The sequence below is a fragment of the Oncorhynchus mykiss genome, unplaced genomic scaffold, assembly GCF_057628025.1.
Source record: "Oncorhynchus mykiss isolate SJ-2025 unplaced genomic scaffold, ASM5762802v1 scaffold98, whole genome shotgun sequence".
NCBI classification, from domain to species: Eukaryota; Metazoa; Chordata; class Actinopteri; order Salmoniformes; family Salmonidae; genus Oncorhynchus; species Oncorhynchus mykiss.
Genome location: NW_028322097.1, coordinates 118,959 through 146,443, shown reverse-complemented (window position 1 = coordinate 146,443; position 27,485 = coordinate 118,959). Strand labels below are relative to the sequence as shown.

The window sequence follows — 27,485 nt, the reverse complement described above, 5'->3', positions numbered from 1 at the left end:
CCCTCTTCGCAGAGGACCTATGCCTGCTGTCACCCACAGCACATGGCCTACAGCAGAGCCTGGACCTGCTAGAGCAGTACTGTCAGACCTGGACCCTGGCAGTAAACACCCACAGCACCTGGCCTACAGCAGAGCCTGGACCTGCTAGAGCAGTACTGCCAGACCTGGACCCTGGCAGTAAACCCCCACAGCACATTGCCTACAGCAGAGCCTGGACCTGCTAGAGCAGTACTACCAGACCTGGACCCTGGCAGTAAACCCCCACAGCACATGGCCTACAGCAGAGCCTGGACCTGCTAGAGCAGTACTGTCAGACCTGGGCCCTGGCAGTAAACCCCCACAGCACATGGCCTAGAGCAGAGCCTGGACCTGCTAGAGCAGTACTGCCAGACCTGGGCCCTGGCAGTAAACCCCCACAGCACATGGCCTACAGCAGAGCCTGGACCTGCTAGAGCAGTACTACCAGACCTGGGCCCTGGCAGTAAACCCCCACAGCACATGGCCTAAAGCAGAGCCTGGACCTGATAGAGCAGTACTGTCAGACCTGGGCCTTGGCAGTAAACACCCACAGCACATGGCCTAGAGCGGTACTGTCAGACCTGGGCCCTGACAGTAAACCCCCACAGCACATTGCCTACAGCAGAGCCTGGACCTGCTAGAGCAGTACTGTCAGACCTGGGCCTTGGCAGTAAACACCCACAGCACATGGCCTACAGCAGAGCCTGGACCTGCTAGAGCAGTACTGCCAGACCTGGGCCCTGGCAGTAAACCCACACAGCACCTGACCTACAGCAGAGCCTGGACCTGCTAGAGCAGTACTGCCAGACCTGGGCCCTAGCAGTAAACCCCCACAGCACATGGCCTACAGCAGAGCCTGGACCTGCTAGAGCAGTACTGCCAGACTTGGGCCCTGGCAGTAAACACCCACAGCACCTGGCCTACAGCAGAGCCTGGACCTGCTAGAGCAGTACTGCCAGACCTGGGCCCTGGCAGTAAACCCCCACAGCACATGGCCTACAGCAGAACCTGGACCTGCTAGAGCAGTACTGCCAGACCTGGGCCCTGGCAGTAAACCCCCACAGTACATGGCCTACAGCAGAGCCTGGACCTGCTAGAGCAGTACTACCAGACCTGGGCCCTGACAGTAAACCCCCACAGCACATGGCCTACAGCAGAGCCTGGACCTGCTAGAGCAGTACTGTCAGACCTGGACCCTGGCAGTAAACCCCCACAGTACATGGCCTACAGCAGAGCCTGGACCTGCTAGAGCAGTACTACCAGACCTGGGCCCTGACAGTAAACCCCCACAGTACATGGCCTACAGCAGAGCCTGGACCTGCTAGAGCGGTACTGTCAGACTTGGGCCCTGGCAGTAAACTCCCACAGCACATGGCCTACAGCAGAGCCTGGACCTGCTAGAGCAGTACTGTCAGACCTGGGCCCTGGCAGTAAACCCCCACAGCACATGGCCTACAGCAGAGCCTGGACCTGCTAGAGCAGTACTGCCAGACCTGGGCCCTGGCAGTAAACCCCCAAAAAGACTAAACTAATGATTTTCCAGAGAAGATCCAGATCTCATTGAATTAGACCAAAGTTCTCAATTGGTACAAAATATATAGAGTACTGTACACACTACAATTACTGAGGTTTAAATATATAGAATACTGTACACACTACAATTACTGAGGTTTAAATATATAGAGTAATGTACACACTACAATTACTTAGGTTTAAGATAAGCTCAACTAGACACCTTAATGATGCCGTGAACAAACTGAGAGAGAAAGCACGCAGGGCATTCTACGCTATTAAAAATACGAATTCAAACAAATTGAAATACCTATAAAATTCAGGCTAAAACGAATGGAATGTGTCATTGAACCAATTTCACTTTATGGCAGCGAGGTGTGGGGGTCCACTTACAAAACAAGATGTCACCCAATGAGACAAACACCCCATTGAAACCCTGCATGCAGAGTTCTGTCAGATTCTCCTTCATGTCCAGAGGAAAACTACAAACGATGCATGCTGGGAAGAATTAGGCCAATATCCACTACTAATAAAAACTAGAAATATCTGAAATATTATTGTGTGTACAGTACTCCTCCTCTCATATCATTACCAAGCCCTGCAATGCCAAGAGCTGAGCAGAGAAAAGAGTCCCCTCATGCAGCTGGTCCTGGGGATGAGTTCACAAACTTGTTCTACTAACACACTGAAGCCTCAGTCCCCTGATCCAGCTGGTCCTGAGTTCACAAACCTGTTCCACTAACACACTGAAGCCTCAGCCCCCTCATCCAGCTGGTCCTGGGGATGAGTTCACAAACCTGTTCTACTAACACACTGAAGCCTCAGTCCCCTCATCCAGCTGGTCCTGAGTTCACAAACCTGTTCTACTAACACACTGAAGCCTCAGTCCCCTCATTCAGCTGGTCCTGAGTTCACTAACCTGTTCTACTAACACACTGAAGCCTCAGTCCCTGATCCAGCTGGTCCTGAGTTCACAAACCTGTTCTACTAACACACTGAAGCATCAGCCCCCTCATCCAGCTGGTCCTGGGGATGAGTTCACAAACCTGTTCTACTAACACACTGAAGCCTCAGTCCCCTCTTCCAGCTGGTCCTGAGTTCACTAACCTGTTCTACTAACACACTAAAGCCTCAGTCCCCTGATCCAGCTGGTCCTGAGTTCACAAACCTGTTCTACTAACACACTGAAGCATCAGCCCCCTCTTCCAGCTGGTCCTGGGGATGAGTTCACAAACCTGTTCTACTAACACACTGAAGCATCAGCCCCCTCATCCAGCTGGTCCTGGGGATGAGTTCACAAACCTGTTCTACTAACACACTGAAGCATCAGCCCCCTCATCCAGCTGGTCCTGGGGATGAGTTCACAAACCTGTTCTACTAACACACTGAAGCCTCAGTCCCCTCATCCAGCTGGTCCAGGTCCTGAGTTCACAAACCTGTTCTACTAACACACTGAAGCCTCAGACAAGGCAAGAAGGGTCTTCTATGCCATCACAAGGAACATAAAATTCAACATACCAATTAGGATTTGGCTAAAAATACTTGAATCAGTTATAGAACCCATTGATCTTTATGGTTGTGAGGTCTGAGGGTCTACTCACTAACCAAGAATTCACAAAATGGGACAAACACCAAATTGAGACTCAGCACGCAGAATTCTGCAAATATATCCTCTGTGTACAACATCAAATAATGCAAGCAGAGCAGAATTAGGCCGATACCCCCTAATTATCAAAATTATCAAAACCCAATTATTCCATAACATCACCTACAGAGAGATGAACGTGAAGAAGAGTCCCCTAAGCAAGCTGGGAGAGGGACAGAGAGAGAGAGAGAGAGAGAGAGAGAGAGAGAGAGAGAGAGACAGAGAGAGAGAGAGTGAGAGAGAGAGGGACAGAGAGAGAGAGAGAGACAGAGAGAGAGAGAGAGAGACAGAGAGAGAGAGAGAGAGAGAGAGAGAGAGAGAGAGAGAGAGAGAGAGAGACAGAGAGAGAGAGAGAGAGAGACAGAGAGAGAGAGAGAGAGAGTGAGAGAGTGAGAGAGACAGAGAGAGAGAGAGAGAGAGAGAGAGAGAGAGAGAAAAGGTCAACATCAGATAATGCATGCAGAGCAGAAGGCCGATACCCACTAATTATCAACATTTCAATGTATTTCACCTTTATTTAACTGTCAGGTTACGAACAAGTTGTTATGTTCATTGATGGCCAAACACTGGGCCGGTTGTGATACAGCCTGGATTCGAACCAGGGTCTGTAGTGATGCCTTAGACCGCTTCACCACTCAGGATAATGCAGGCAGAGCAGAAATATGACTTAACCCGCTAATTATCAAAATCCAGAAAAAAGCTGTTAAATTCTACAACCACCTAAAAGGAAGCGATTCCCAAACCTTCCATAACAAAGCCATCACCTACAGAGAGACGAACCTGGAGAAGAGTCCCCTAAACAAGCTGGTCCTGGGGCTCTGTTCACAAACACAAACAGACCCCACAGAGCCCCAGGACAGCAGCACAATTAGACCCAACCAAATCATGAGAAAGTATTATTACTTGACTCATTGGAAAGAATTTACAAAAAGAACAGAGCAAACTAGAATGCTATTTGACCCTAAACAGAGAGAACACAGTGGCAGAATACCTGACCACTGTGACTGACCCAATCTAAAGGAAAGCTTTGACTATGTACAGACTCAGTGAGCATAGCCTTGCTATTGAGAAAGGCCGCCGTAGGCCGACATGGCTCTCAAGAGAAGACAGGCTATGTGCACCACTGCCCACAAAATGAGGTGGAAACTGAGCTGCACTTCCTAACCTCCTGCCAAATGTAGAACCATGGTAGAGACACATTTTTTATTATTTTTTTATCTCAGACCCACAAAGAATTCCAAAACAAATCCAATTTCGGTGAACTCCAACATCTACTGGGTGAAATATCACAGTGTTCAAACACGTTGACCTGTTGCCACGAGAAAAGGGCAACCAGTGAAGAACAAACATCAGTGTAAATACAACCGATATTTATGTTAATTTATTTTCCCATTTTTGTACTTTAACTATTTGCACATCGTTACACAAACTGTATATAGACATAATATGACATTTGAAATGTCTTGAATATTTTGGGAACTTCTGTGAGTGAAATGTTTTCTGTTTTATTGTTTATTTCACTTCTGTTTATTATGTATTCTACTTGCTTTGACAATGTAAACGTACGATTCCCATGCCAACAAAGCCCTTAAAATGAAATTGAATTGAGATACAGACAGATACAGAGAGACAAAGCGAGAGAGACAGAGAGAGAGAGAAGTAGACAGAGAGAGACACAAAGAGAGAGAGATAGACAGGGAGACAGAAAGGGAGACAGAGAGACTGAAAGAGACAGAGGTAGACAGAGAGCAAGACAGAGAGAGAGACAGGCAGAGAGAGATATAGAGAGACAGAAAGGGAGACAGAGAGAGAGAGAGAGAGAAAGGGAGACAGAGAGAGAGAGAGAGAGAGAGAGAGAGACTGAAATAGCGATAGACAGAGAAAGACAGAGAGAGAGAGAGAGGCTCTGCATGGAGAGACACAGCAGGCGATCTCTATTTCAAATGGTACCCTATTTTTATTTAGTCCACTAGTGATGACCTCGGCCCATAGGGCTGTAGAGCACTATGTAGGAAACAGGAGGCCGTCTGGGATTCAGCCCCACATCAAACCTGCCATGAAAGGACGCTACAATACTGGCTAGGACACTACAGAGAGAGACAGAGAGAGACAGAGAGACAGGGAGAGACAGAGAGAGACAGATAGAGACAGAGAGACAGAGAGAGACAGGGAGAGACAGAGAGAGACAGAGAGAGACAGAGAGAGACATAGACAGAGAGAGAGAGAGAGAGAGAGAGAGAGAGAGAGAGAGAGATAGAGAGAGAGAGAGAGAGAGAGAGAGAGAGAGAGAGATAGAGAGAGAGACAGAGAGAGACAGAGAGAGACAGAGAGAGACATAGACAGAGAGAGACAGATAGAGACAGAGAGACAGAGAGAGACAGGGAGAGACAGAGAGAGACAGAGAGAGACAGAGAGAGACATAGACAGAGAGAGAGAGAGAGAGAGAGAGAGAGAGAGAGAGAGATAGAGAGAGAGAGAGAGAGAGAGAGAGAGAGAGAGATAGAGAGAGAGACAGAGAGAGACAGAGAGAGACAGAGAGAGACATAGACAGAGAGAGAGAGAGAGAGAGAGAGAGAGAGAGAGAGACAGAGAGAGACATAGACAGAGAGAGATAGAGAGAGAGACAGAGAGAGACAGAGAGAGACAGAGAGAGACATAGACAGAGAGAGACAGAGAGAGACATAGACAGAGAGAGATAGAGAGAGAGACAGAGAGAGACAGAGAGAGACAGAGAGAGACATAGACAGAGAGAGAGAGAGAGAGAGAGAGAGAGAGAGAGAGACATAGACAGAGAGAGAGAGAGAGAGAGAGAGAGAGAGAGAGAGAGAGGGACAGAGAGAGAGAGTTCCGGAGTTCCAAATTGAGCAGCTGCTGAAAAATGAGCTCCTGTATATATTGAGATTTAAATGGTTTTTTAGAGTGAAGTACATCGAAAAAATCAAAAGAAAACTGCAAGACTCAATAGAAGACAATACAAGCAACAAACCAAAAAGACAGGATTTCGAAAAAGTAACTATTTTTCATAAAATTATACAGTTATCTTAGCTAGCTGAATTGTTAGTTGAATTGTTTACATGTTGCTAAGCAGTTGCTAGGGACTCTCCTGGAAGAAGCTAGCTAGCTTACAAAGAATAACAAAAAAAATATCTAGTTAACAGAAGAAAGGAAGACAAAATAAGGACAAAATAAGGACAGAAGAAAAAAGAAAAGAAAAAAGGACAACAAAGTGAAACAGTCCTCTGAAGAAACAAGAGAGCATTATACAAGAAACAGCACTTCTATTGCAACATTGTAGCCAACATCACCAGCGTTGCTATGGAAATTGTTTACCCACCAGACATCCAAACAGAGAAAGCTAAGAAAAGTTTCAAAGGTTTGTTGATGGGACAGAACCATGAATGCCTGTTTGCAGATCTTACCAGTTACAAAACAAGAGCAAATTTAATTTTTAATACCAATCGAGGGAACATATGGAAAAAGGTTATTTGCAACCATTTCCCTTTCTCAAAAAAGAGGGGCATCAGCCAAGGATGTCAGATCAGCATTTTTGAAGAAGCTGACCAGAGCAACACATATCAAACAGTAAACTTATATAATAATGGAACTGTATTGATACAAGGCAATGATTCAAGCCTCCAGGCTTTTGAGAATAGGTTTGCTACCCTAAAAGAAGACGCTGACATCATCTCAGAAAATGAGGAAAAAGTCAAGGAGGGAGATGGAGAAAAGCAGACCCCAATGGTCTCTGTGACCCAGCAGGAAGCCCTCAACGTCCCTTTACCTACCTCACCTGCAGCAGACAGAGTCAAGGACATGACAATTTCAATAAGAACACCTGCTATGCAACGTTTCCACAACACCCTCTCTCTAGTCGAAGCAGAGGTCATAGAACTCAGAGAGAAGAAGCTTCAAGAGGAGGACACTGTCCAGAAACTCAAAGAAGAGATGAAACAGTTCAGGGAGGAGAGCAGAGCATCCATAGCTAAATTAGAAAGCAGAATGGACAAGCTGAGTCAGACAAATGATGACCTCAGAGACCATCTGAGCACAACTAGAAAGGAGCTCGAACAAAAAGAGAGGTACATTGACACCCTCAACCGGCAGAGAGTCATTGTGTCCTCTGCATCTAGAGAACACCCGCTTGGTACAACACAAGCAGAACCTGAGACCAGCATGGCCTCCACTACACAGCCGGATGACACTGCACCAGCCTACCAGTCTGCTCCAGCCCAGGTCAACCTACCAGCCTCTCAGTCTGCTCCAGCCCAGGTCAACCTACCAGCCTCCCAGTCTGCTCCAGCCCAGGTCAGAATACCAGCCTCCCAGTCTGCTCCAGCCCAGGTTAACCTACCAGCCTCCCAGTCTGCTCCAGCCCAGGTCAACCTACCAGCCTCCCAGTCTGCTCCAGCCCAGGTCAGAATACCAGCCTCCCAGTCTGCTCCAGCCCAGGTTAACCTACCAGCCTCCCAGTCTGCTCCAGCCCAGGTCAGAATACCAGCCTCCCAGTCTGCTCCACCCAGACAATCACCCACAACTGCAATTCTAATTGATTCAAATGGGAAGTTCTTAGTCCAGGAAAGATTATTCCCTAGACACCAGGTGTATAAGTTCTGGTGTCCTACAACTGAGAGTGCAATGCAGCTACTCAGTCAGACCAGGATTGACACCCCTGACAACATCATCATCCACACTGGCACAAACGACCTTCATGCCAAAGGTGAAAATGTATCTGGGGCAGTGAGAAGAGTGGCAGAACGGGCACAGGCTATGTTCCCAACAACCAATATAGTTGTGTCCACCCTCCTACCAAGAAAAGACTTCCCAGAAAAGTTGATCGACAAAATAAATCAACAGATCACTGTGGACTGTGCCTCACTGCTCAACGTCAGAACGGCTCACCACCCCACTCTGACATGTCAACACTTATATGATAATATACATCTTGATCAGGACAGTATCAGAACCTTTGCCAAGGACCTAAAAGATGCAACACTTGGCAGGGACCCACACACCCATCACCCCAGCAACAAAGGTCCCACGCCCCACCTTCTGAAACAACAGTACCTCCACCATCCCGAGGAGAAAAGAGCCAGACATGGCTTATTACAGCACAGCTCTACTAGACCAGGCCCAACACAGCACAGCTCTACTAGACCAGGCCCAACACAGCACAGCTCTACTAGACCCGGCCCATCACAACACAGCTCTACTAGACCTGGCCCATCACAACAAAGCTCTACTAGACCTGGCCCATCACAACACAGCTCTACTAGACCTGGCCCATCACAACACAGCTCTACTAGACCTGGCCCATCACAACAAAGCTCTACTAGACCCGGCCCATCACAACACAGCTCTACTAGACCCGGCCCATCACAACACAGCTCTACTAGACCCGGCCCATCACAACGCAGCTCTACTAGACCCGGCCCATCACAACACAGCTCTACTAGACCTGTCCCATCACAACACAGCTCTACTAGACCCAACCCATCACAACACAGCTCTGACCACTACTCCAGGGTCGGTCAGAACACTGCCCTTCAGGGAAGTAGACCACATGATGCAGTCCACACCATGTATCAATTAGATCGTCAGCCTACATATGCTGAGGTAACCTCTGGCAGAAGACCCCTAGAACAATCAGAGATAGGAGAGGTGCGCCAACTACTGCAACTAATATGCAGACTACTGAGCTAGACAGTCCCTTTAATTCACACACGGGCACGCACGCGCACACACACACACACAAACACACAGGGTTGCAGATTGCACATAACATAAGTACAATGCAATCTTATTCCATTCTTATTCATTTGTTTACAAATATTCCTAAATGTATTGACACCGGTATTATAATAATTATTATATGTAATGGTGTGTGTGTGTGTGTGTGTGTGTGCGCGTGTGTGTGTATGTATGTATGTATGTGTGTATATGTGTATGTGCATGTATGTGTGTATATATATATATGTATGTATATATATATATATATATGTATGTGTATGTGTATATATATGTATATATATATGTATGTATGTATGTGTGTGTGTGTATGTATGTATGTGTGTGTGTGTGTGTGTGTGTATGTATGTATGTATGTATGTGTGTATATGTATGTGTATGTATATATGTATGTGTATGCATATATATATGTATATATATATGTATGTGTATGTATATATGTATGTATATGTGTATATATGTATGTATATATATGTATATGTGTATGTGTGTATGTATATATATGTATATATACATATTTTATTTTTTTTGTTTTTTTCGATGTACTTTACTCAAACCAGTGAATATCACTTATTATAAATGAGATCATTAACTATCAGCTCTTGGAATATCCAGGGCCTATACTCTTCACATTTTGGTTATAAAACAACTAATCCAGAATTGATTAAAAACATCAAGGGACAGGACATCATAATCCTACTGGAAACATGGTGTCGTGGAGACATAGATACTCAGTGTCCCTCAGGCTATAGAGAAAGTTTACTACCATCAATCAAACATAAAAATGTTAAACGGGGCCGAGACTCAGGTGGAATCATCATTTGGCATAAGCAGGACTTAGCACTGAATGAAATGAAAAAAGGTACCACTCACATTTGGCTAAAACTTAACAAAGGTACAATCTATTGTGACAATGATGTATACATATGTGCAGCTTATGCTCCTCCTTCAGATTCATCATATTATGATGATCAGTTTTTTGACAATCTCCAGACAGAAATCATTACATTTCAGGCGCAGGGTAAAGTGCTTCTTTGTGGAGATTTCAATGCAAGAACAGGTTCTGAGCCTGACTACACTGATGCGGGAGGTAACCACCACATATTTGGACACCCCTCCTTGTACAGTAGCCCTATTATAAATAATAGAAACAGTCCTGACCAAATACTGAACAAAAATGGAAAAGAGTTAGTACATCTCTGTCGAGCCTTAGGCCTGTACATGCTTAATGGTAGAATCAGAGGGGACTCTTTAGGTCAGTTTACTTACTGCTCAGCTCTTGGGACAAGTGTAGTCGATTATGCCATCACTGACATTGACCCCTCCTCCATTAGTGCATTCACTGTCAGACCACAGACACCATTGTCAGATCACAGTCAGATCAACGTGTTTCTGAAGAAATTAACCGGCAATATTCATTCAAAAAAACAGCCCAATAAACTTTACAACATAAACCAATCGTTCAGATGGGCTCCAAACAGTGCAGAGGCATTCATTGAAACATTGAACTCAAATGAAATGATGAACTCTATACAGTTTTTCAATAACTCACAGTACCAAAACAATAAAGATGGTGTCAATTCAGCTACCCAAAACATCAACTGCATATTCCAAAAAGCAGCATCGAAAGCAAATTTGAGAAAACCAAAGCAATGCAACATCAGAAGCAAAAATCAAAATGTTTCTGACAAATGGTTTGATAATGAATGTAAAACAATTAGAAAACACCTAAGACAAATGTCAAACAAAAAACATAAGCAGCAAAACAACCCAGAGCTACGATATGAATACTTTGAAACTCTGAAACAGTATAAACAAACACTGAAATGCAAGAAATTGAATTATACCAACAAGACACTTGATGAAATTGAAAACGCAATTGACCAAAATCAGTTCTGGGACATGTGGAACAATTTAAGCACAACAAAGCCACAAGAATTAGCCATACAAGATGTAGGAATTTGGAAAACTTACTTTGATAATCTATACAAAAACATCCCACAAAAAGACTTAAACCAGAACCAATTAGAAATTAAAGAAAAATTGAACATCCTGGAATCAGTCATTAAAAACAACCAAAATCCATTAGATTACCCAATAACCCAACAAGAACTAAATGAAAAGCTAAAATCTATTAAATCAAAAAAGGCTTGTGGTGTAGACAACATCAGAAATGAAATGCTGAAAAACAGCACACCTGAGTTGCAAAATGCTGTGCTTAAATTGTTCAACATGGTTTTAACTTCTGGCTGCTTCCCTGATGTCTGGAACCAGGGGCTCATCTCCCCTATCCACAAAAGTGGAGACAAATCAGACCCCAATAATTACAGGGGAATTTGCGTCAACAGTAACTTGGGAAAGATTTTCTGTAGCATTTTGAATTCAAGAATTCAAACCTTTCTTCAAGAAAAAAATGTAATAAGTAAATGTCAAATTGGCTTTCTCCCTAACCATCGCACTACTGACCATATATACACCTTACACACACTAATTAATAAACACGTCCACCAAAAAAAAGAGGGCAAAATCTTTGCTTGCTTTATTGACTTTAAAAAAGCATTTGATTCGATTTGGCACGAAGGGCTATTCTACAAAATTCTACAAAGTGGGCTTGGTGGTAAGGTGTATGACTTAATAAAATGTATGTACACAGAAAATAAGTGTGCAATAAAAATCAAAAACCAAAGAACAGAATTTTTTTCACAATGTCGAGGTGTGAGACAAGGCTGCAATTTGAGTCCAAATCTTTTCAACATTTATATCAATGAATTAGCAGACATGTTGGACCAATCTCCAGCCCCAGGACTCACACTATTTGACACAGAGGTGAAATACCTGCTATATGCTGATGACTTGGTACTTCTATCACCAACCAAAGAAGGTCTTCAACAAAACATTAATATTCTGGAGCAATATTGCCATAATTGGGCCCTGGCAGTAAATTTCCAAAAAACTAAAATCATGATTTTCCAAAAAAAACCCAGATGTCAGAAACAAAAATGTAAATTCACCCTGAACAACACCTTAATTGAACACACAAAAAATTACACCTACCTTGGTCTGACCATATCTGCGTCGGGAAACTTTAATATGGCAGTGAATGCACTCAAAGAAAAAGCCCGCAGAGCAATGTATGCAATAAAAATGAAATTATTCAAAATCAACATCCCAATTAGAATTTGGACTAAAATATTTGACAGTGTAATCCTACCAATAGCACTTTATGGAAGTGAGGTTTGGGGGCCACTCAATAAACTGGATTTTAAAATGTGGGACAAACATCCAATTGAAACCCTACATGCAGAATTCTGTCGGAAAATTCTACAAGTCCAGAGAAATACACCAACTAATGCATGTAGGGCAGAATTGGGCCGTTTTCCAGTAATAATGAAAATACAGAAAAGATCATTAAAATTTTGGCTACATCTAAATTCAAGTCCAAATTCGAGTCTGCAATTTAACCTGTTAGATCTACCCCCCCCTTTTTTGAAAATTCTGTTAAAAATCGCGCAACTTTTCAGCGTCCTGCTACTCATGCCAGGAATATAGTATATGCATATGATTAGTATGTGTGGATAGAAAACACTCTGAAGTTTATAAAACTGGTTAAATCACGGCTGTGACTATAACAGAGCGTGTGTTTCATTGAAAAACGCAAGAAAAACTGCTCTCTGAAAGCAAAAAATAATTTCCATAAGTCACTTCCACCAGTTGTTAAAGGACAACAGAATTTAATGGAAATTTGCCTGCACTTCATACAAATTCCGCACGATGGCGCCATTGTACTAATTTTCAATCGAATTAATTGTTGGAAAATCCATCTGTCTGACCCCAAGTTTTCCAGTCTTCACCCGGATGCAGTTCAAGGAGAGATCAGATTGCATTGTTTTTGAAGTGAGGACCTATTGAAGAGACATCGCCCTGTAATCGTTTTGATAGATTATAAACGTTTACTAATACCTAAAGTTGGATTACAAAAGGATTTCGAAGTGTTTTGTGAAAGTTTATCGTCGACTTTTTTAATTTTAAAAAATTACGCAGCGTTTAAAAACGATGAATTTTTCTGAATGACACTACTTCAATACAAAGCTATTTTGGGTATATATGGACCGATTTAAACGAAAAAAAGACCCAATAGTGATGTTTATGGGGCATATAGGAGTGCCAAGAAAGAAGCTCGTCTAAGGTAATGAATGTTTTATATTTTATTTCTGCGTTTTGGGTAGCGCCGTCTATCGCAAAATCTGTTGTTTACGTGTCGAGCTGGCATTTTGGGGGGTGCATGCTATCAGATAATAGCTTCTGATGCTTTCGCCGAAAAGCATTTTAAAAATCTGACTTGCTGGCTAGGTTCACAACGAGTGTAGCTTTAATTTAATACCCTGCTTGTGAATTTTGATCAAGGTTTGAGTTTTAACGAGTACATTTAGCATTTAGCGTAGCGCATTTGCATTTCCAGGTGCCTACTTGGGACATGTGCGTCTCAAGTAGATTCAAGAATTAAAGCACTTCAAGCCCAAGAGCTGAGCCCAGAAACGAGCCCTCTCAGTCAGCTGGTGTTGGACCTCACCAATCAAGCTGACACCAGCACTGCTTCAAAAGAAAGAATTCCAATAAACAAAATCATGAACCAATCAAAGGAATCATACTTACAATACTGGAAAAACGAAACAAAATCCCAAAGCCGACTAAATTGCTATCTGACCCTAAACAGAGAATATGAATTGGCTGATTATCTCTACTCTGTCAGAGATACGAAGCAGAGACAGATCCTTACCAAGTACAGGCTGAGTGACCACCGATTGGCAATAGAAACCGGCAGACATAAAAAGACATGGCTACCAAAAGAAGAGCGTGTATGTGGTCACTGCATGACAGGGGAGGTAGAGACAGAGATGCACTTTCTCCTTTACTGTGATAAATATTCCTCACAAAGAGATTCATTATTCACAGAAATGACTACATATATTCCACATTTTTACAAATTGAACCCAGAGGAAAAACTAAGAATACTCATGGGCGAAGGAGCAATGGCTCCTCTTGCAGCCAAATATGTATTTTCCTGCCATAGCCTGAGGGACACTGAATAATAACATCTGCATAGTAAACAGTAACTTACTTATTATTACTATTATTGTTATTACTATAATTATTAATGTTTACTGTAGACTGTTACCATTTTATTGTTATTATTTTTGTATTTAATTTTGTATTATTATTTACTACCATTTTATATTATTATTTGCTATCATTTATAATTTTGTTACAATGTATATTGCATACATTGTTGCTTTGGCAATATTGACACAATGTTTTTTCATGCCAATAAAGCAGCTTGAATTTGAATTTGAATTTGAATTTGAGAGAGAGAGAGAGAGAGAGAGAGAGAGAGAGAGAGAGAGAGAGAGAGAGAGAGAGAGAGAGAGAGAGAGAGAGAGAGAGAGAGACAGAGAGAGACAGAGAGAGACAGAGAGAGATAGAGAGAGAGACAGAGAGAGAGAGAGAGAGATAGAGAGGGAGACAGAGAGAGAGAGAGAGAGAGAGAGAGAGAGAGAGAGAGAGAGAGAGACAGAGAGAGAGAGAGAGAGACAGAGAGAGAGAGAGAGAGAGAGACAGAGAGAGAGAGAGAGAGAGAGAGAGAGAGACAGAGACAGAGACAGAGAGAGAGAGAGAGAGACAGAGAGAGAGAGAGAGAGACAGAGAGAGAGAGAGAGAGAGAGAGAGAGAGGACAGAGACAGAGAGAGAGAGAGAGACAGAGAGAGAGAGAGAGAGACAGAGAGATAGAGAGAGAGAGAGAGAGAGAGAGAGAGAGACAGAGACAGAGACAGAGAGAGAGAGAGAGAGACAGAGAGAGAGAGAGAGAGACAGAGAGAGAGAGAGAGAGAGAGAGAGAGAGACAGAGACAGAGACAGAGAGAGAGAGAGAGAGACAGAGAGAGAGAGAGAGAGACAGAGAGATAGAGAGAGAGAGAGAGAGAGAGAGAGACAGAGACAGAGACAGAGAGAGAGAGAGAGAGAGAGAGAGAGAGAGAGAGACAGAGACAGAGAGAGAGAGAGAGAGAGAGAGAGAGTGGTTGCTGCCATACTGGTTAGGAAACCACAGATGCCTCTCCAGAAAGCGTTTAGGTCAAGAAATATGCCTTGTGTCTGTCTGTCTGTCTGTCTGTCTGTCTGTCTGTCTGTCTGTCTGTCTGTCTGTCTGTCTGTGTGGCTGCTGTCTGTCTGTGTGGCTGGCTGTCTGTCTGTGTGGCTGGCTGCCTGTCTGTGTGGCTGGCTGCCTGTCTGTGTGGCTGGCTGCCTGTCTGTGTGGCTGGCTGCCTGTCTGTGTGGCTGTCTGTCTGTCTGTGTGGCTGTCTGTCTGTCTGTGTGGCTGGCTGCCTGTCTGTGTGGCTGTCTGTCTGTCTGTGTGGCTGGCTGCCTGTCTGTGTGGCTGGCTGCCTGTCTGTGTGGCTGGCTGCCTGTCTGTGTGGCTGGCCTGCCTGTCTGTGTGGCTGGCTGCCTGTCTGTGTGGCTGTCTGTCTGTCTGTGTGGCTGGCTGTCTGTCTGTGTGGCTGTCTGTCTGTCTGTGTGGCTGGCTGCCTGTCTGTGTGGCTGTCTGTCTGTCTGTGTGGCTGTCTGTCTGTCTGTGTGGCTGTCTGTCTGTCTGTGTGGCTGTCTGTCTGTCTGTGTGCTGTCTGTCTGTGTGGCTGGCTGCCTGTCTGTGTGGCTGTCTGTCTCGCTGTTTCCACTCACACACATAAAGGTCAGGAACGTGGCATTCTGATTGGTTGATTGGACACTGGCCCGTGACGGCCTTGACTGTCAGTTATTTACTCTGAGTGTGTGTGTGTGTGCTGTTACCGTCCGTTACATTGTTGTTTGGCATATGGTGTTTGGCTGTTTACTGTCCGTTACGTTGTTGTTTGGCATATGGTGTTTGGCTGTTTACCGTCCGTTTACGTTGTTGTTTGGCATATGTTGTTTGGCTGTTTACCGTCCGTTACGTTGTTGATTGGCATATGGTGTTTGGCTGTTTACCGTCCGTTACGTTGTTGATTTGCATATGGTGTTTGGCTGTTTACCGTCCGTTACGTTGTTGTTTGGCATATGGTGTTTGGTTGTTTACCGTCCGTTACCTTGTTGTTTGGCATATGGTGTTTGGTTGTTTATCCGTTACGTTGTTGTTTGGCATATGGTGTTTGGTTGTTTACCGTCCGTTACCTTGTTGTTTGGCATATGGTGTTTGGCTGTTTACCGTCCGTTACGTTGTTGTTTGGCATATGGTGTTTGGCTGTTTACCGTCTGCCACGTTGTTGTTTGGCATATGGTGTTTGGTTGAATCCTCTGGACCAGTCACTGAGGTTCCTAGAGAGTTATCTCAGTACTCATAGAAGTAATGCAGAGCTACTACACCTTGTTCCTGATTCGCTCAACAACGTTGACGTATCAATCAGCCCCAAACAGACCAGAGGCTCACTGCGCCACATATTTTTATGAATGGGGTGCTAATGACGGCCAGCCAAAAATGACATCTTTGATTTAATCGTTAGCAAATTCATCAACATTGTGTATATATTTATCCGGGTACAGATGGATAAAATGGAGAGGGCAAAGGGGTTTGGATGATTAGGGGATGAGAAGACATCGTAAGAGGATAAGAGGCACATGATGTCAGAGTAAAGTATGACGAGCTATCAACACGGTCCCCATCCATGACTGAACTAACTGTGTGGTATTCCAGTCACACTGACATGACATCTTTAGACCACTAGACCCACCACTCGACCCACCACTAGACCCACCACTAGACCCACCACCAATAGACCCACTACTAGACCCACCAATACACCCAACACTAGACCCACCACCAATAGACCCACTACTAGACCAACCACTAGACCCACCACTAGACCCACCAATACACCCAACACTAGACCCACCACCACTAGACCCACCACCACTAGACCCACCACTAGACCCACCACCACTAGACCCACCACCACTAGACCCACCACTAGACCCACCACTAGACCCACCACTAGACCCACCACCACTAGACCCACCACTAGACCCACCACTAGACCCACCACCGCTAGACCCACCACCACTAGACCCACCACTAGACCCACCACCACTAGACCCACCACTAGACCCACCACTAGACCCACTACTAGACCCACCACTAGACCCACCACTAGACCCACCACCACTAGACCCACCACTAGACGCACCACTAGACCCACCACTAGACCCACCACCACTAGACCCACCACCACTAGACCCACCAGTAGACCCACCAGTAGACCCACCAGTAGACCCACCACTAGACCCACCACTAGACCCACCACCACTAGACCCACCACTAGACCCACCACTAGACCCACCACTCGAACCACCACCACTAGACACACCACCACTAGAACCACCACCAATAGAACCACCACTAGACCCACCTGTAGACCCACCACCACTAGACCCACCACTAGACCCACCACCACTAGACCCACCACTAGACCCACCACTCGACCCAACACCACTAGACCCACCACCACTAGAACCACCACCAATAGAACCACCACTAGACCCACCACTAGACCCACCAGTAGACCCACCACTAGACCCACCACTAGACCCACCACCACTAGACCCACCACTAGACCCACCACTAGACCCACCACCACTAGACCCACCACTAGACCCACCACTAGACCCACCACTCGAACCACCACCACTAGACACACCACCACTAGAACCACCACCACTAGACCCACCACTAGACCCACCACTAGACCCACCACCACTAGACCCACCACTAGACCCACCACCACTAGACCCACCACTAGACCCACCACTAGACCCACCACTCGACCCAACACCACTAGACCCACCACCACTAGAACCACCACCAATAGAACCACCACTAGACCCACCAGTAGACCCACCACTAGACCCACCACTAGACCCACCACTAGACCCACCACCACTAGACCCACCACTAGACCCACCACCACTAGACCCACCACCACTAGACCCACCACTAGACCCACCACTAGAAACACCACCGCTAGACCCACCATTAGACCCACCACCACTAGACCCACCACCACTAGACCCACCACTAGACCCACCACCACTAGACCCACCACTAGACCCACCACCACTAGACCCACCACCACTAGACCCACCACTAGACCCACCACTAGAAACACCACCGCTAGACCCACCACTAGACCCACCACCACTAGACCCACCACTAGACCCACCACTAGACCCACCACTAGACACACCACTAGACCCACCACTAGACCCACCACCACTAGAACCACCACTAGACCCACCACTAAACCCACCAGTAGACCCACCACTAGACCCACCACTAGACCCACCACTAGACCCACCACCACTAGACCCACCACTAGACCCACCACTAGACCCACCACTCGACCCACCACCACTAGACACACCACCACTAGAACCACCACCAATAGAACCACCACTAGACCCACCAGTAGACCCACCACTAGACCCACCACTAGACCCACCACTAGACCCACCACCACTAGACCCACCACTAGACCCACCACCACTAGACCCACCACCACTAGACCCACCACTAGACCCACCACTAGACCCACCACCACTAGACCCACCACTAGACCCACCACCACTATACCCACCACTAGACCCACCACTAGACCCACCACTCGACCCACCACCACTAGACCCACCACCACTAGAACCACCACCAATAGAATCACCACTAGACCCACCAGTAGACCCACCACTAGACCCACCACTAGACCCACCACCACTAGACCCACCACTAGACCCACCACTAGACCCACTACTAGACCCACCACTAGACCCACCACTAGACCCACCACCACTAGACCCACCACTAGACGCACCACTAGACCCACCACTAGACCCACCACCACTAGACCCACCACCACTAGACCCACCACTAGACCCACCATTAGACCCACCACCACTAGAACCACCACCACTAGACCCACCACTAGACCCACCAGTAGACCCACCACTAGACCCACCACTAGACCCGCCACTAGACCCACCACCACTAGACCCACCACCACTAGACTCACCACTTGACCCACCACTAGACCCACCACCACTAGACCCACTACCACTAGAACCACCACTAGACCCACCAATAGACCCACCAGAAGACCCACCATTAGACCCACCACTAGACCCACCTCTAGACCCAACACTAGACCCACCACCACTAGACCCACCACTAGACCCACCACTAGACCCACCACCACTAGACCCACTACTAGACCCAGTACTAGACCCACCACTAGACCCACCACTAGACCCACCACCACTAGACCCACCACCACTAGACTCACCACTAGACCCACCACTAGACCCACCACCACTAGACCCACCACCACTAGAACCACCACTAGACCCACCACCACTAGACCCACCACTAGACCCACCACCACTAGACCCACCACCACTAGACCCACCACTAGACCCACCACTAGAAACACCACCGCTAGACCCACCATTAGACCCACCACCACTAGACCCACCACCACTAGACCCACCACTAGACCCACCACCACTAGACCCACCACTAGACCCACCACCACTAGACCCACCACCACTAGACCCACCACTAGACCCACCACTAGAAACACCACCGCTAGACCCACCACTAGACCCACCACCACTAGACCCACCACTAGACCCACCACTAGACCCACCACTAGACACACCACTAGACCCACCACTAGACCCACCACCACTAGAACCACCACTAGACCCACCACTAAACCCACCAGTAGACCCACCACTAGACCCACCACTAGACCCACCACTAGACCCACCACCACTAGACCCACCACTAGACCCACCACTAGACCCACCACTCGACCCACCACCACTAGACACACCACCACTAGAACCACCACCAATAGAACCACCACTAGACCCACCAGTAGACCCACCACTAGACCCACCACTAGACCCACCACTAGACCCACCACCACTAGACCCACCACTAGACCCACCACCACTAGACCCACCACCACTAGACCCACCACTAGACCCACCACTAGACCCACCACCACTAGACCCACCACTAGACCCACCACCACTATACCCACCACTAGACCCACCACTAGACCCACCACTCGACCCACCACCACTAGACCCACCACCACTAGAACCACCACCAATAGAATCACCACTAGACCCACCAGTAGACCCACCACTAGACCCACCACTAGACCCACCACCACTAGACCCACCACTAGACCCACCACTAGACCCACTACTAGACCCACCACTAGACCCACCACTAGACCCACCACCACTAGACCCACCACTAGACGCACCACTAGACCCACCACTAGACCCACCACCACTAGACCCACCACCACTAGACCCACCACTAGACCCACCATTAGACCCACCACCACTAGAACCACCACCACTAGACCCACCACTAGACCCACCAGTAGACCCACCACTAGACCCACCACTAGACCCGCCACTAGACCCACCACCACTAGACCCACCACCACTAGACTCACCACTTGACCCACCACTAGACCCACCACCACTAGACCCACTACCACTAGAACCACCACTAGACCCACCAATAGACCCACCAGAAGACCCACCATTAGACCCACCACTAGACCCACCTCTAGACCCAACACTAGACCCACCACCACTAGACCCACCACTAGACCCACCACTAGACCCACCACCACTAGACCCACTACTAGACCCAGTACTAGACCCACCACTAGACCCACCACTAGACCCACCACCACTAGACCCACCACCACTAGACTCACCACTAGACCCACCACTAGACCCACCACCACTAGACCCACCACCACTAGAACCACCACTAGACCCACCACCACTAGAACCACCACTAGACCCACCAATAGACCCACCAGAAGACCCACCACTAGACCCACCACTAGACCCACCTCTAGACCCACCACTAGACCCACCACCACTAGACCCACCACTAGACCCACCACTAGACCCACCACCACTACACCCACCACTAGACCCACCACCACTACACCCACCACTAGACCCACCACCACTAGACCCACCTCTCCTCTCCTCTCCTCTCCTCTCCTCTCCTCCTACCATCCTGCTTTATCATCTTAATGATATTCAGAGTGGGAGATATAAGTGATTGTCACAAATGGCAGACTATTACTTATGTAGTTCTTACATAGTGCACTTCTTACTGGCCCTAGTCAGAAGTAGTGTACGTTAGAGGGAGTAGGGTACCATTTGGGAAGCATGCCCAGGTATCAGCTGCTAGTCATCAGAGACATGGAGGGATCCGGCAAGCACCTCTCCTAGCCTAGGAGCTTCTCAGACTACACCACAACACACACACACACACACCACAGCATGCATACACACACACATACACGCGCCACAACACAGTCACAATCACATTCTCTGTCCCTGCAGCAATCAATGACACCTACCGTCATTCTCTACTTCTCTCCCTCTCTCCTTGTTTTCCCTCCCTCTCTACCTCTCTCCCTCTCTCCTTGTTTCCCCTTTCTCCCTGTCTACCTCTCTCCCTCTCTCCCTGTTTACCTCTCTCCCTCTCTCCCTCTCTCCTGCTCCCTCTCTGCCTTTCCCTCTCTCCCTCTCACTCTCCCTCCCCTCCCCTCTCCCTCTCCCTCTCCCTCTATACCTCTCCCTCTCTTGTTCTCCCTCTCCTCTCCCTCTCTCGCTCTCCCTCTCCCTCTCCTCTCCCTCACTCCCTCTTCTCCAATCTGTATGGTTAGCGCTGAGAGAGAGGACGGGGTGAGCGAGTGAGCGAGTGTGTGTGTGTGTGTTCCCTTGGCAACGCATTGTGGCAGGGACAAATCACTCCTCTCTGTCAACGTGTGTCACCATCTTATCGGATATGTGTGTGTATATGTGTGTATGTGTGTGTGTGTGTGTCGGTGTGTGTGCATGTGACTGTGCGTCTGTTTGTGTGTGAGTGTGTGTGTGTGTGTGCCACTACCTAATCTCTTTCCTCTTGGCAACACAGAACTTCTGTTCGTGATGCAACACACCGGTGTCACTGCACACCGTGTTCCACTGCCAGATGTGTCCGTGTTCAACTTTACTCTCTACATTTGTCTGACTAATCTTTCATTCCTTCACTCTGAACAGATGGAGAAATGTCCCTTCATAAATCCCTGCTGTGTGTACTGCCATGTCCAGATGGAGAGAATCACTGCTGTGTGTACTGCCATGTCCAGATGGAGAAATGTCCCTTCATAAATCACTGCTGTGTGTACTGCCATGTCCAGATGGAGAGAATCCCTGCTGTGTGTACTGCCATGTTCAGATGGAGAGAATCCCTGCTGTGTGTACTGCCATGTCCAGATGGAGAGAATCCCTGCTGTGAGTACTGCCACGTCCAGATGGAGATAATCACTGCTGTGTGTACTGCCCTGTCCAGATGGAGAGAATCACTGCTGTGTGTACTGCCCTGTCCAGATGGAGAGAATCACTGCTGTGTGTACTGCCATGTCCAGATGGAGAGAATCACTGCTGTGTGTACTGCCATGTTCAGATGGAGAGAATCCCTGCTGTGTGTACTGCCATGTCCAGATGGAGAGAATCCCTGCTGTGAGTACTGCCACGTCCAGATGGAGATAATCACTGCTGTGTGTACTGCCCTGTCCAGATGGAGAGAATCACTGCTGTGTGTACTGCCCTGTCCAGATGGAGAGAATCACTGCTGTGTGTACTGCCATGTCCAGATGGAGAGAATCACTGCTGTGTGTACTGCCATGTCCAGATGGAGAGAATCCCTGATGTGTGTACTGCCACGTCCAGATGGAGAGAATCCCTGCTGTGTGTACTGCCATGTCCAGATGGAGATAATCCCTGCTATGTGTACTGCTATGTCCAGATGGAGAGAATCCCTGCTGTGTGTACTGCCATGTCCAGATGGAGAGAATCCCTGCTATGTGTACTGCCATGTCCAGATGGAGAGAATCACTGCTGTGTGTACTGCCATGTCCAGATGGAGAGAATCCCTGCTGTGTGTACTGCCATGTACAGGTGGATAGAATCCCTACTGTGTGTACTGCCATGTCAAGATGGAGAGAATCCCTGATGTGTGTACTGCCATGTCCAGATGGAGAGAATCCCTGCTGTGTGTACTGCCATGTCCAGATGGAGAGAATCACTGCTGTGTGTACTGCCATGTCCAGATGGATAGAATCCCTGTTGTGTGTACTGCCATGTCCAGATGGATAGAATCCCTGTTGTGTGTACTGCCATGTCCAGATGGAGAGAATCACTGCTGTGTGTACTGCCATGTCCAGATGGATAGAATCCCTGTTGTGTGTACTGCCATGTCCAGATGGATAGAATCACTGCTGTGTGTACTGCCATGTCCAGATGGATAGAATCCCTGTTGTGTGTACTGCCATGTCCAGATGTTTCCATATTCCTCTCTCTCTTTTACTGTCTCTTTTCACTCTTCTTCTCTTTGTCTTGGAATCTAATCTGTCAAGTTTCCACTGGAGTCTCACACACACACACACACACACACACACACACACACACACACACACACACACACAAACACACCTCCAGAGTGATGCTGCTCGCACTGACTGTGTGTGGTGGAGCGTTATTTGGCAGTGCTGCTCAAACCTCTGAGTGACAGGGTGAATTATTCCGCGACTCACAACTATTCTAAAAGCTAATTCACAACGAAAAGCATTAAGGATTTATGGAGAGGGACCAGTCCGCCCCGGTAAATCAGATTAGACGTGGGTTTTTTTTTTTTGTTACCTTCAACACCACACCAATTAGTTACCTTGTTGCTGGTACCTTCAGCTAGTAGAAGACCAGTGTGATGTAGAGCTGGGTCATGCTGTGTTTGCTGTGAAAGGGGACCCAGACGTTTGGTGAATCATGGCTCGTCCAATAAGGTAGCGGCTAGATTACAACGCAACACAGTGATTGGCTGCTTTACATATTTCCCTCCGCAGTCGATGGGAAACATCTCTGCTGAAGATATTTTGTAATTTGCTAACAAATGGTTTACCAGACACAGATTAATACATCTAGTCCCGGACCAAACAACGGTGTCTGAAGAGATTAACCGTTGTAAATATGTTTTAATCCTGGAACAGGTTTAATCTGTGTCAAGGTAAACAGGCCCATAGAGTGTAGGTAGAGATAACACATAGCACACATATAACACACATAACACATTCAATCCACATTACAGATCATGTTTACTCTGTAGAAGTGTGGTACAGTAAAGGTGTGGTAGAGTAGAGGTGTGGTAGAATAGAGGTGTGGTACAGTAAAGGTGTGGTAGAGTAGAGGTGTGGTAGAATAGAGGTGTGGTACAGTAAAGGTGTGGTAGAGTAGAGGTGTGGTAGAATAGAGGTGTGGTAGAGTAGAGGTGTGGTAGAGATGTGGTAGAGGTGTGGTAGAATAGAGGTGTGGTACAGTAAAGGTGTGGTAGAGTAGAGGTGTGGTAGAATAGAGGTGTGGTACAGTAAAGGTGTGGTAGAGTAGAGGTGTGGTAGAATAGAGGTGTGGTACAGTAAAGGTGTGGTAGAGTAGAGGTGTGGTAGAATAGAGGTGTGGTACAGTAAAGGTGTGGTAGAGTAGAGGTGTGGTAGAGTAGAGGTGTGGTACAGTAGAGGTGTGGTAGAGTAGAGGTGGTAGAGTAGAGGTGTGGTAGAGGTGTGGTAGAGTAGAGGTGTGGTAGAATAGAGGTGTGGTAGAATAGAGGTGTGGTAGAATAGAGGTGTGGTAGAGTAGAGGTGTGGTAGAATAGAGGTGTGGTAGAGTAGAGGTGTGGTAGAGTAGAGGTGTGGTAGAGTAGAGATGTGGTAGAGGTGTGGTACAGTAGAGGTGTGGTAGAGTAGAGGTGTGGTAGAGTAGAGGTGTGGTAGAATAGAGGTGTGGTAGAGTAGAGGTGTGGTAGAATAGAGGTGTGGTAGAGTAGAGGTGTGGTAGAATAGAGGTGTGGTAGAATAGAGGTGTGGTAGAGTAGAGGTGTGGTAGAGGTGTGGTAGAATAGAGGTGTGGTAGAATAGAGGTGTGGTAGAGTAGAGGTGTGGTAGAGTAGAGGTGTGGTAGAATAGAGGTGTGGTAGAGTAGAGGTGTGGTAGAGTAGAGGTGTGGTAGAGTAGAGGTGTGGTAGAATAGAGGTGTGGTAGAGTAGAGGTGTGGTAGAATAGAGGTGTGGTAGAGTAGAGGTGTGGTAGAATAGAGGTGTGGTAGAGATGTGGTAGAGTAGAGGTGTGGTAGAATAGAGGTGTGGTAGAATAGAGGTGTGGTAGAATAGAGGTGTGGTAGAGGTGTGGTAGAATAGAGGTGTGGTAGAATAGAGGTGTGGTAGAGTAGAGGTGTGGTAGAGGTGTGGTAGAATAGAGGTGTGGTAGAATAGAGGTGTGGTAGAGTAGAGGTGTGGTAGAGTAGAGGTGTGGTAGAATAGAGGTGTGGTAGAATAGAGGTGTGGTAGAATAGAGGTGTGGTAGAATAGAGGTGTGGTAGAGTAGAGGTGTGGTAGAGTAGAGGTGTGGTAGAGTAGAGGTGTGGTAGAGTAGAGGTGTGGTAGAATAGAGATGTGGTAGAGTAGAGGTGTGGTAGAGTAGAGGTGTGGTAGAGTAGAGGTGTGGTAGAGTAGAGGTGTGGTAGAGTAGAGGTGTGGTAGAATAGAGGTGTGGTAGAGTAGAGGTGTGGTAGAATAGAGGTGTGGTAGAGTAGAGGTGTGGTACAGTAGAGGTGTGGTAGAGTAGAGTTGTGGTAGAGATGTGGTAGAGTAGAGGTGTGGTAGAATAGAGGTGTGGTAGAGTAGAGGTGTGGTAGAATAGAGGTGTGGTAGAATAGAGGTGTGGTAGAATAGAGGTGTGGTAGAATAGAGGTGTGGTAGAGTAGAGGTGTGGTAGAATAGAGGTGTGGTAGAATAGAGGTGTGGTAGAGTAGAGGTGTGGTAGAATAGAGGTGTGGTAGAGTAGAGGTGTGGTAGAATAGAGGTGTGGTAGAATAGAGGTGTGGTAGAGTAGAGGTGTGGTAGAATAGAGGTGTGGTAGAGTAGAGGTGTGGTAGAGTAGAGGTGTGGTAGAATAGAGGTGTGGTAGAGTAGAGGTGTGGTACAGTAGAGGTGTGGTAGAGTAGAGTTGTGGTAGAGATGTGGTAGAGTAGAGGTGTGGTAGAATAGAGGTGTGGTAGAGTAGAGGTGTGGTAGAATAGAGGTGTGGTAGAATAGAGGTGTGGTAGAATAGAGGTGTGGTAGAATAGAGGTGTGGTAGAGTAGAGGTGTGGTAGAATAGAGGTGTGGTAGAATAGAGGTGTGGTAGAGTAGAGGTGTGGTAGAATAGAGGTGTGGTAGAGTAGAGGTGTGGTAGAATAGAGGTGTGGTAGAATAGAGGTGTGGTAGAGTAGAGGTGTGGTAGAATAGAGGTGTGGTAGAGTAGAGGTGTGGTAGAATAGAGGTGTGGTAGAATAGAGGTGTGGTAGAATAGAGGTGTGGTAGAGTAGAGGTGTGGTAGAATAGAGGTGTGGTAGAGTAGAGGTGTGGTAGAATAGAGGTGTGGTAGAATAGAGGTGTGGTAGAATAGAGGTGTGGTAGAATAGAGGTGTGGTAGAATAGAGGTGTGGTAGAATAGAGGTGTGGTAGAGGTGTGGTAGAGGTGTGGTAGAATAGAGGTGTGGTAGAATAGAGGTGTGGTAGAGGTGTGGTAGAGGTGTGGTAGAGTAGAGGTGTGGTAGAATAGAGGTGTGGTAGAATAGAGGTGTGGTAGAGTAGAGGTGTGGTAGAATAGAGGTGTGGTAGAATAGAGGTGTGGTAGAGGTGTGGTAGAGGTGTGGTAGAATAGAGGTGTGGTAGAATAGAGGTGTGGTAGAGTAGAGGTGTGGTAGAATAGAGGTGTGGTAGAGTAGAGATGTGGTAGAATAGAGGTGTGGTAGAGTAGAGATGTGGTAGAATAGAGGTGTGGTAGAGTAGAGGTGTGGTAGAATAGAGGTGTGGTAGAGGTGTGGTAGAGTAGAGGTGTGGTAGAATAGAGGTGTGGTAGAGTAGAGATGTGGTAGAATAGAGGTGTGGTAGAGTAGAGGTGTGGTAGAATAGAGGTGTGGTAGAGTAGAGGTGTGGTAGAATAGAGGTGTGGTAGAGTAGAGGTGTGGTAGAATAGAGGTGTGGTAGAGTAGAGGTGTGGTAGAATAGAGGTGTGGTAGAGTAGAGGTGTGGTAGAGTAGAGGTGTGGTAGAATAGAGGTGTGGTAGAATAGAGGTGTGGTAGAATAGAGGTGTGGTAGAGTAGAGGTGTGGTAGAGTAGAGGTGTGGTAGAGTAGAGGTGTGGTAGAGTAGAGGTGTTGTAGAGTAGAGGTGTGGTAGAGGTGTGGTAGAGTAGAGGTGTGGTAGAGTAGAGGTGTGGTAGAGTAGAGGTGTGGTAGAGTAGAGGTGTGGTAGAGTAGAGGTGTGGTAGAGGTGTGGTAGAGTAGAGGTGTGGTAGAGTAGAGGTGTTGTAGAGTAGAGGTGTGGTAGAGGTGTGGTAGAGTAGAGGTGTGGTAGAGTAGAGGTGTG

At 47.0% G+C, this 27,485-nt stretch overlaps 2 protein-coding genes across 2 annotated transcripts in view; both read right to left on the bottom strand.

Moving 5' to 3' along the window:
• The window catches only part of LOC110517647 (protocadherin-9), a 588,581-nt gene that overhangs the window by 470,643 nt on the left and 90,453 nt on the right, over positions 1 to 27,485 (bottom strand). The gene's annotated exons all lie outside the window — the stretch shown is intronic.
• LOC149970066 (uncharacterized) lies at positions 1,893 to 21,163 on the bottom strand. The gene is made up of 7 exons (XM_090228742.1): positions 20,592 to 21,163; positions 18,683 to 18,995; positions 18,349 to 18,353; positions 18,026 to 18,125; positions 17,369 to 17,917; positions 17,155 to 17,272; positions 1,893 to 1,918 (listed from the first exon to the last, which is right to left on the bottom strand). Exons 1-7 carry the CDS (start codon positions 21,050 to 21,052, stop codon positions 1,893 to 1,895), a joined length of 1,572 nt encoding a protein of 523 aa, XP_090084868.1. The 5' UTR covers positions 21,053 to 21,163.

What these genes read in the sequence shown, in the direction of transcription:
- LOC149970066 (XM_090228742.1), bottom strand. Translation starts at nt 21,052, where the DNA reads ATGGTAGGAGGAGAGGAGAGGAGAGGAGAGGAGAGGAGAGGTGGGTCT. An exon ending in GTGGTGGGTCTAGTGGTGGT is followed by an intron (nt 17,918 to 18,025) that starts GGGTCTAGTGGT and finishes TCTAGTGGTGGT; the next exon opens with GGGTCTAGTGGTGGTGGGTC. An exon ending in TGGTGGTGGGTCTAGTGGTG is followed by an intron (nt 1,919 to 17,154) that starts GTGGGTCTAGTG and finishes TTGTTTTGTAAG; the next exon opens with TGGACCCCCACACCTCGCTG.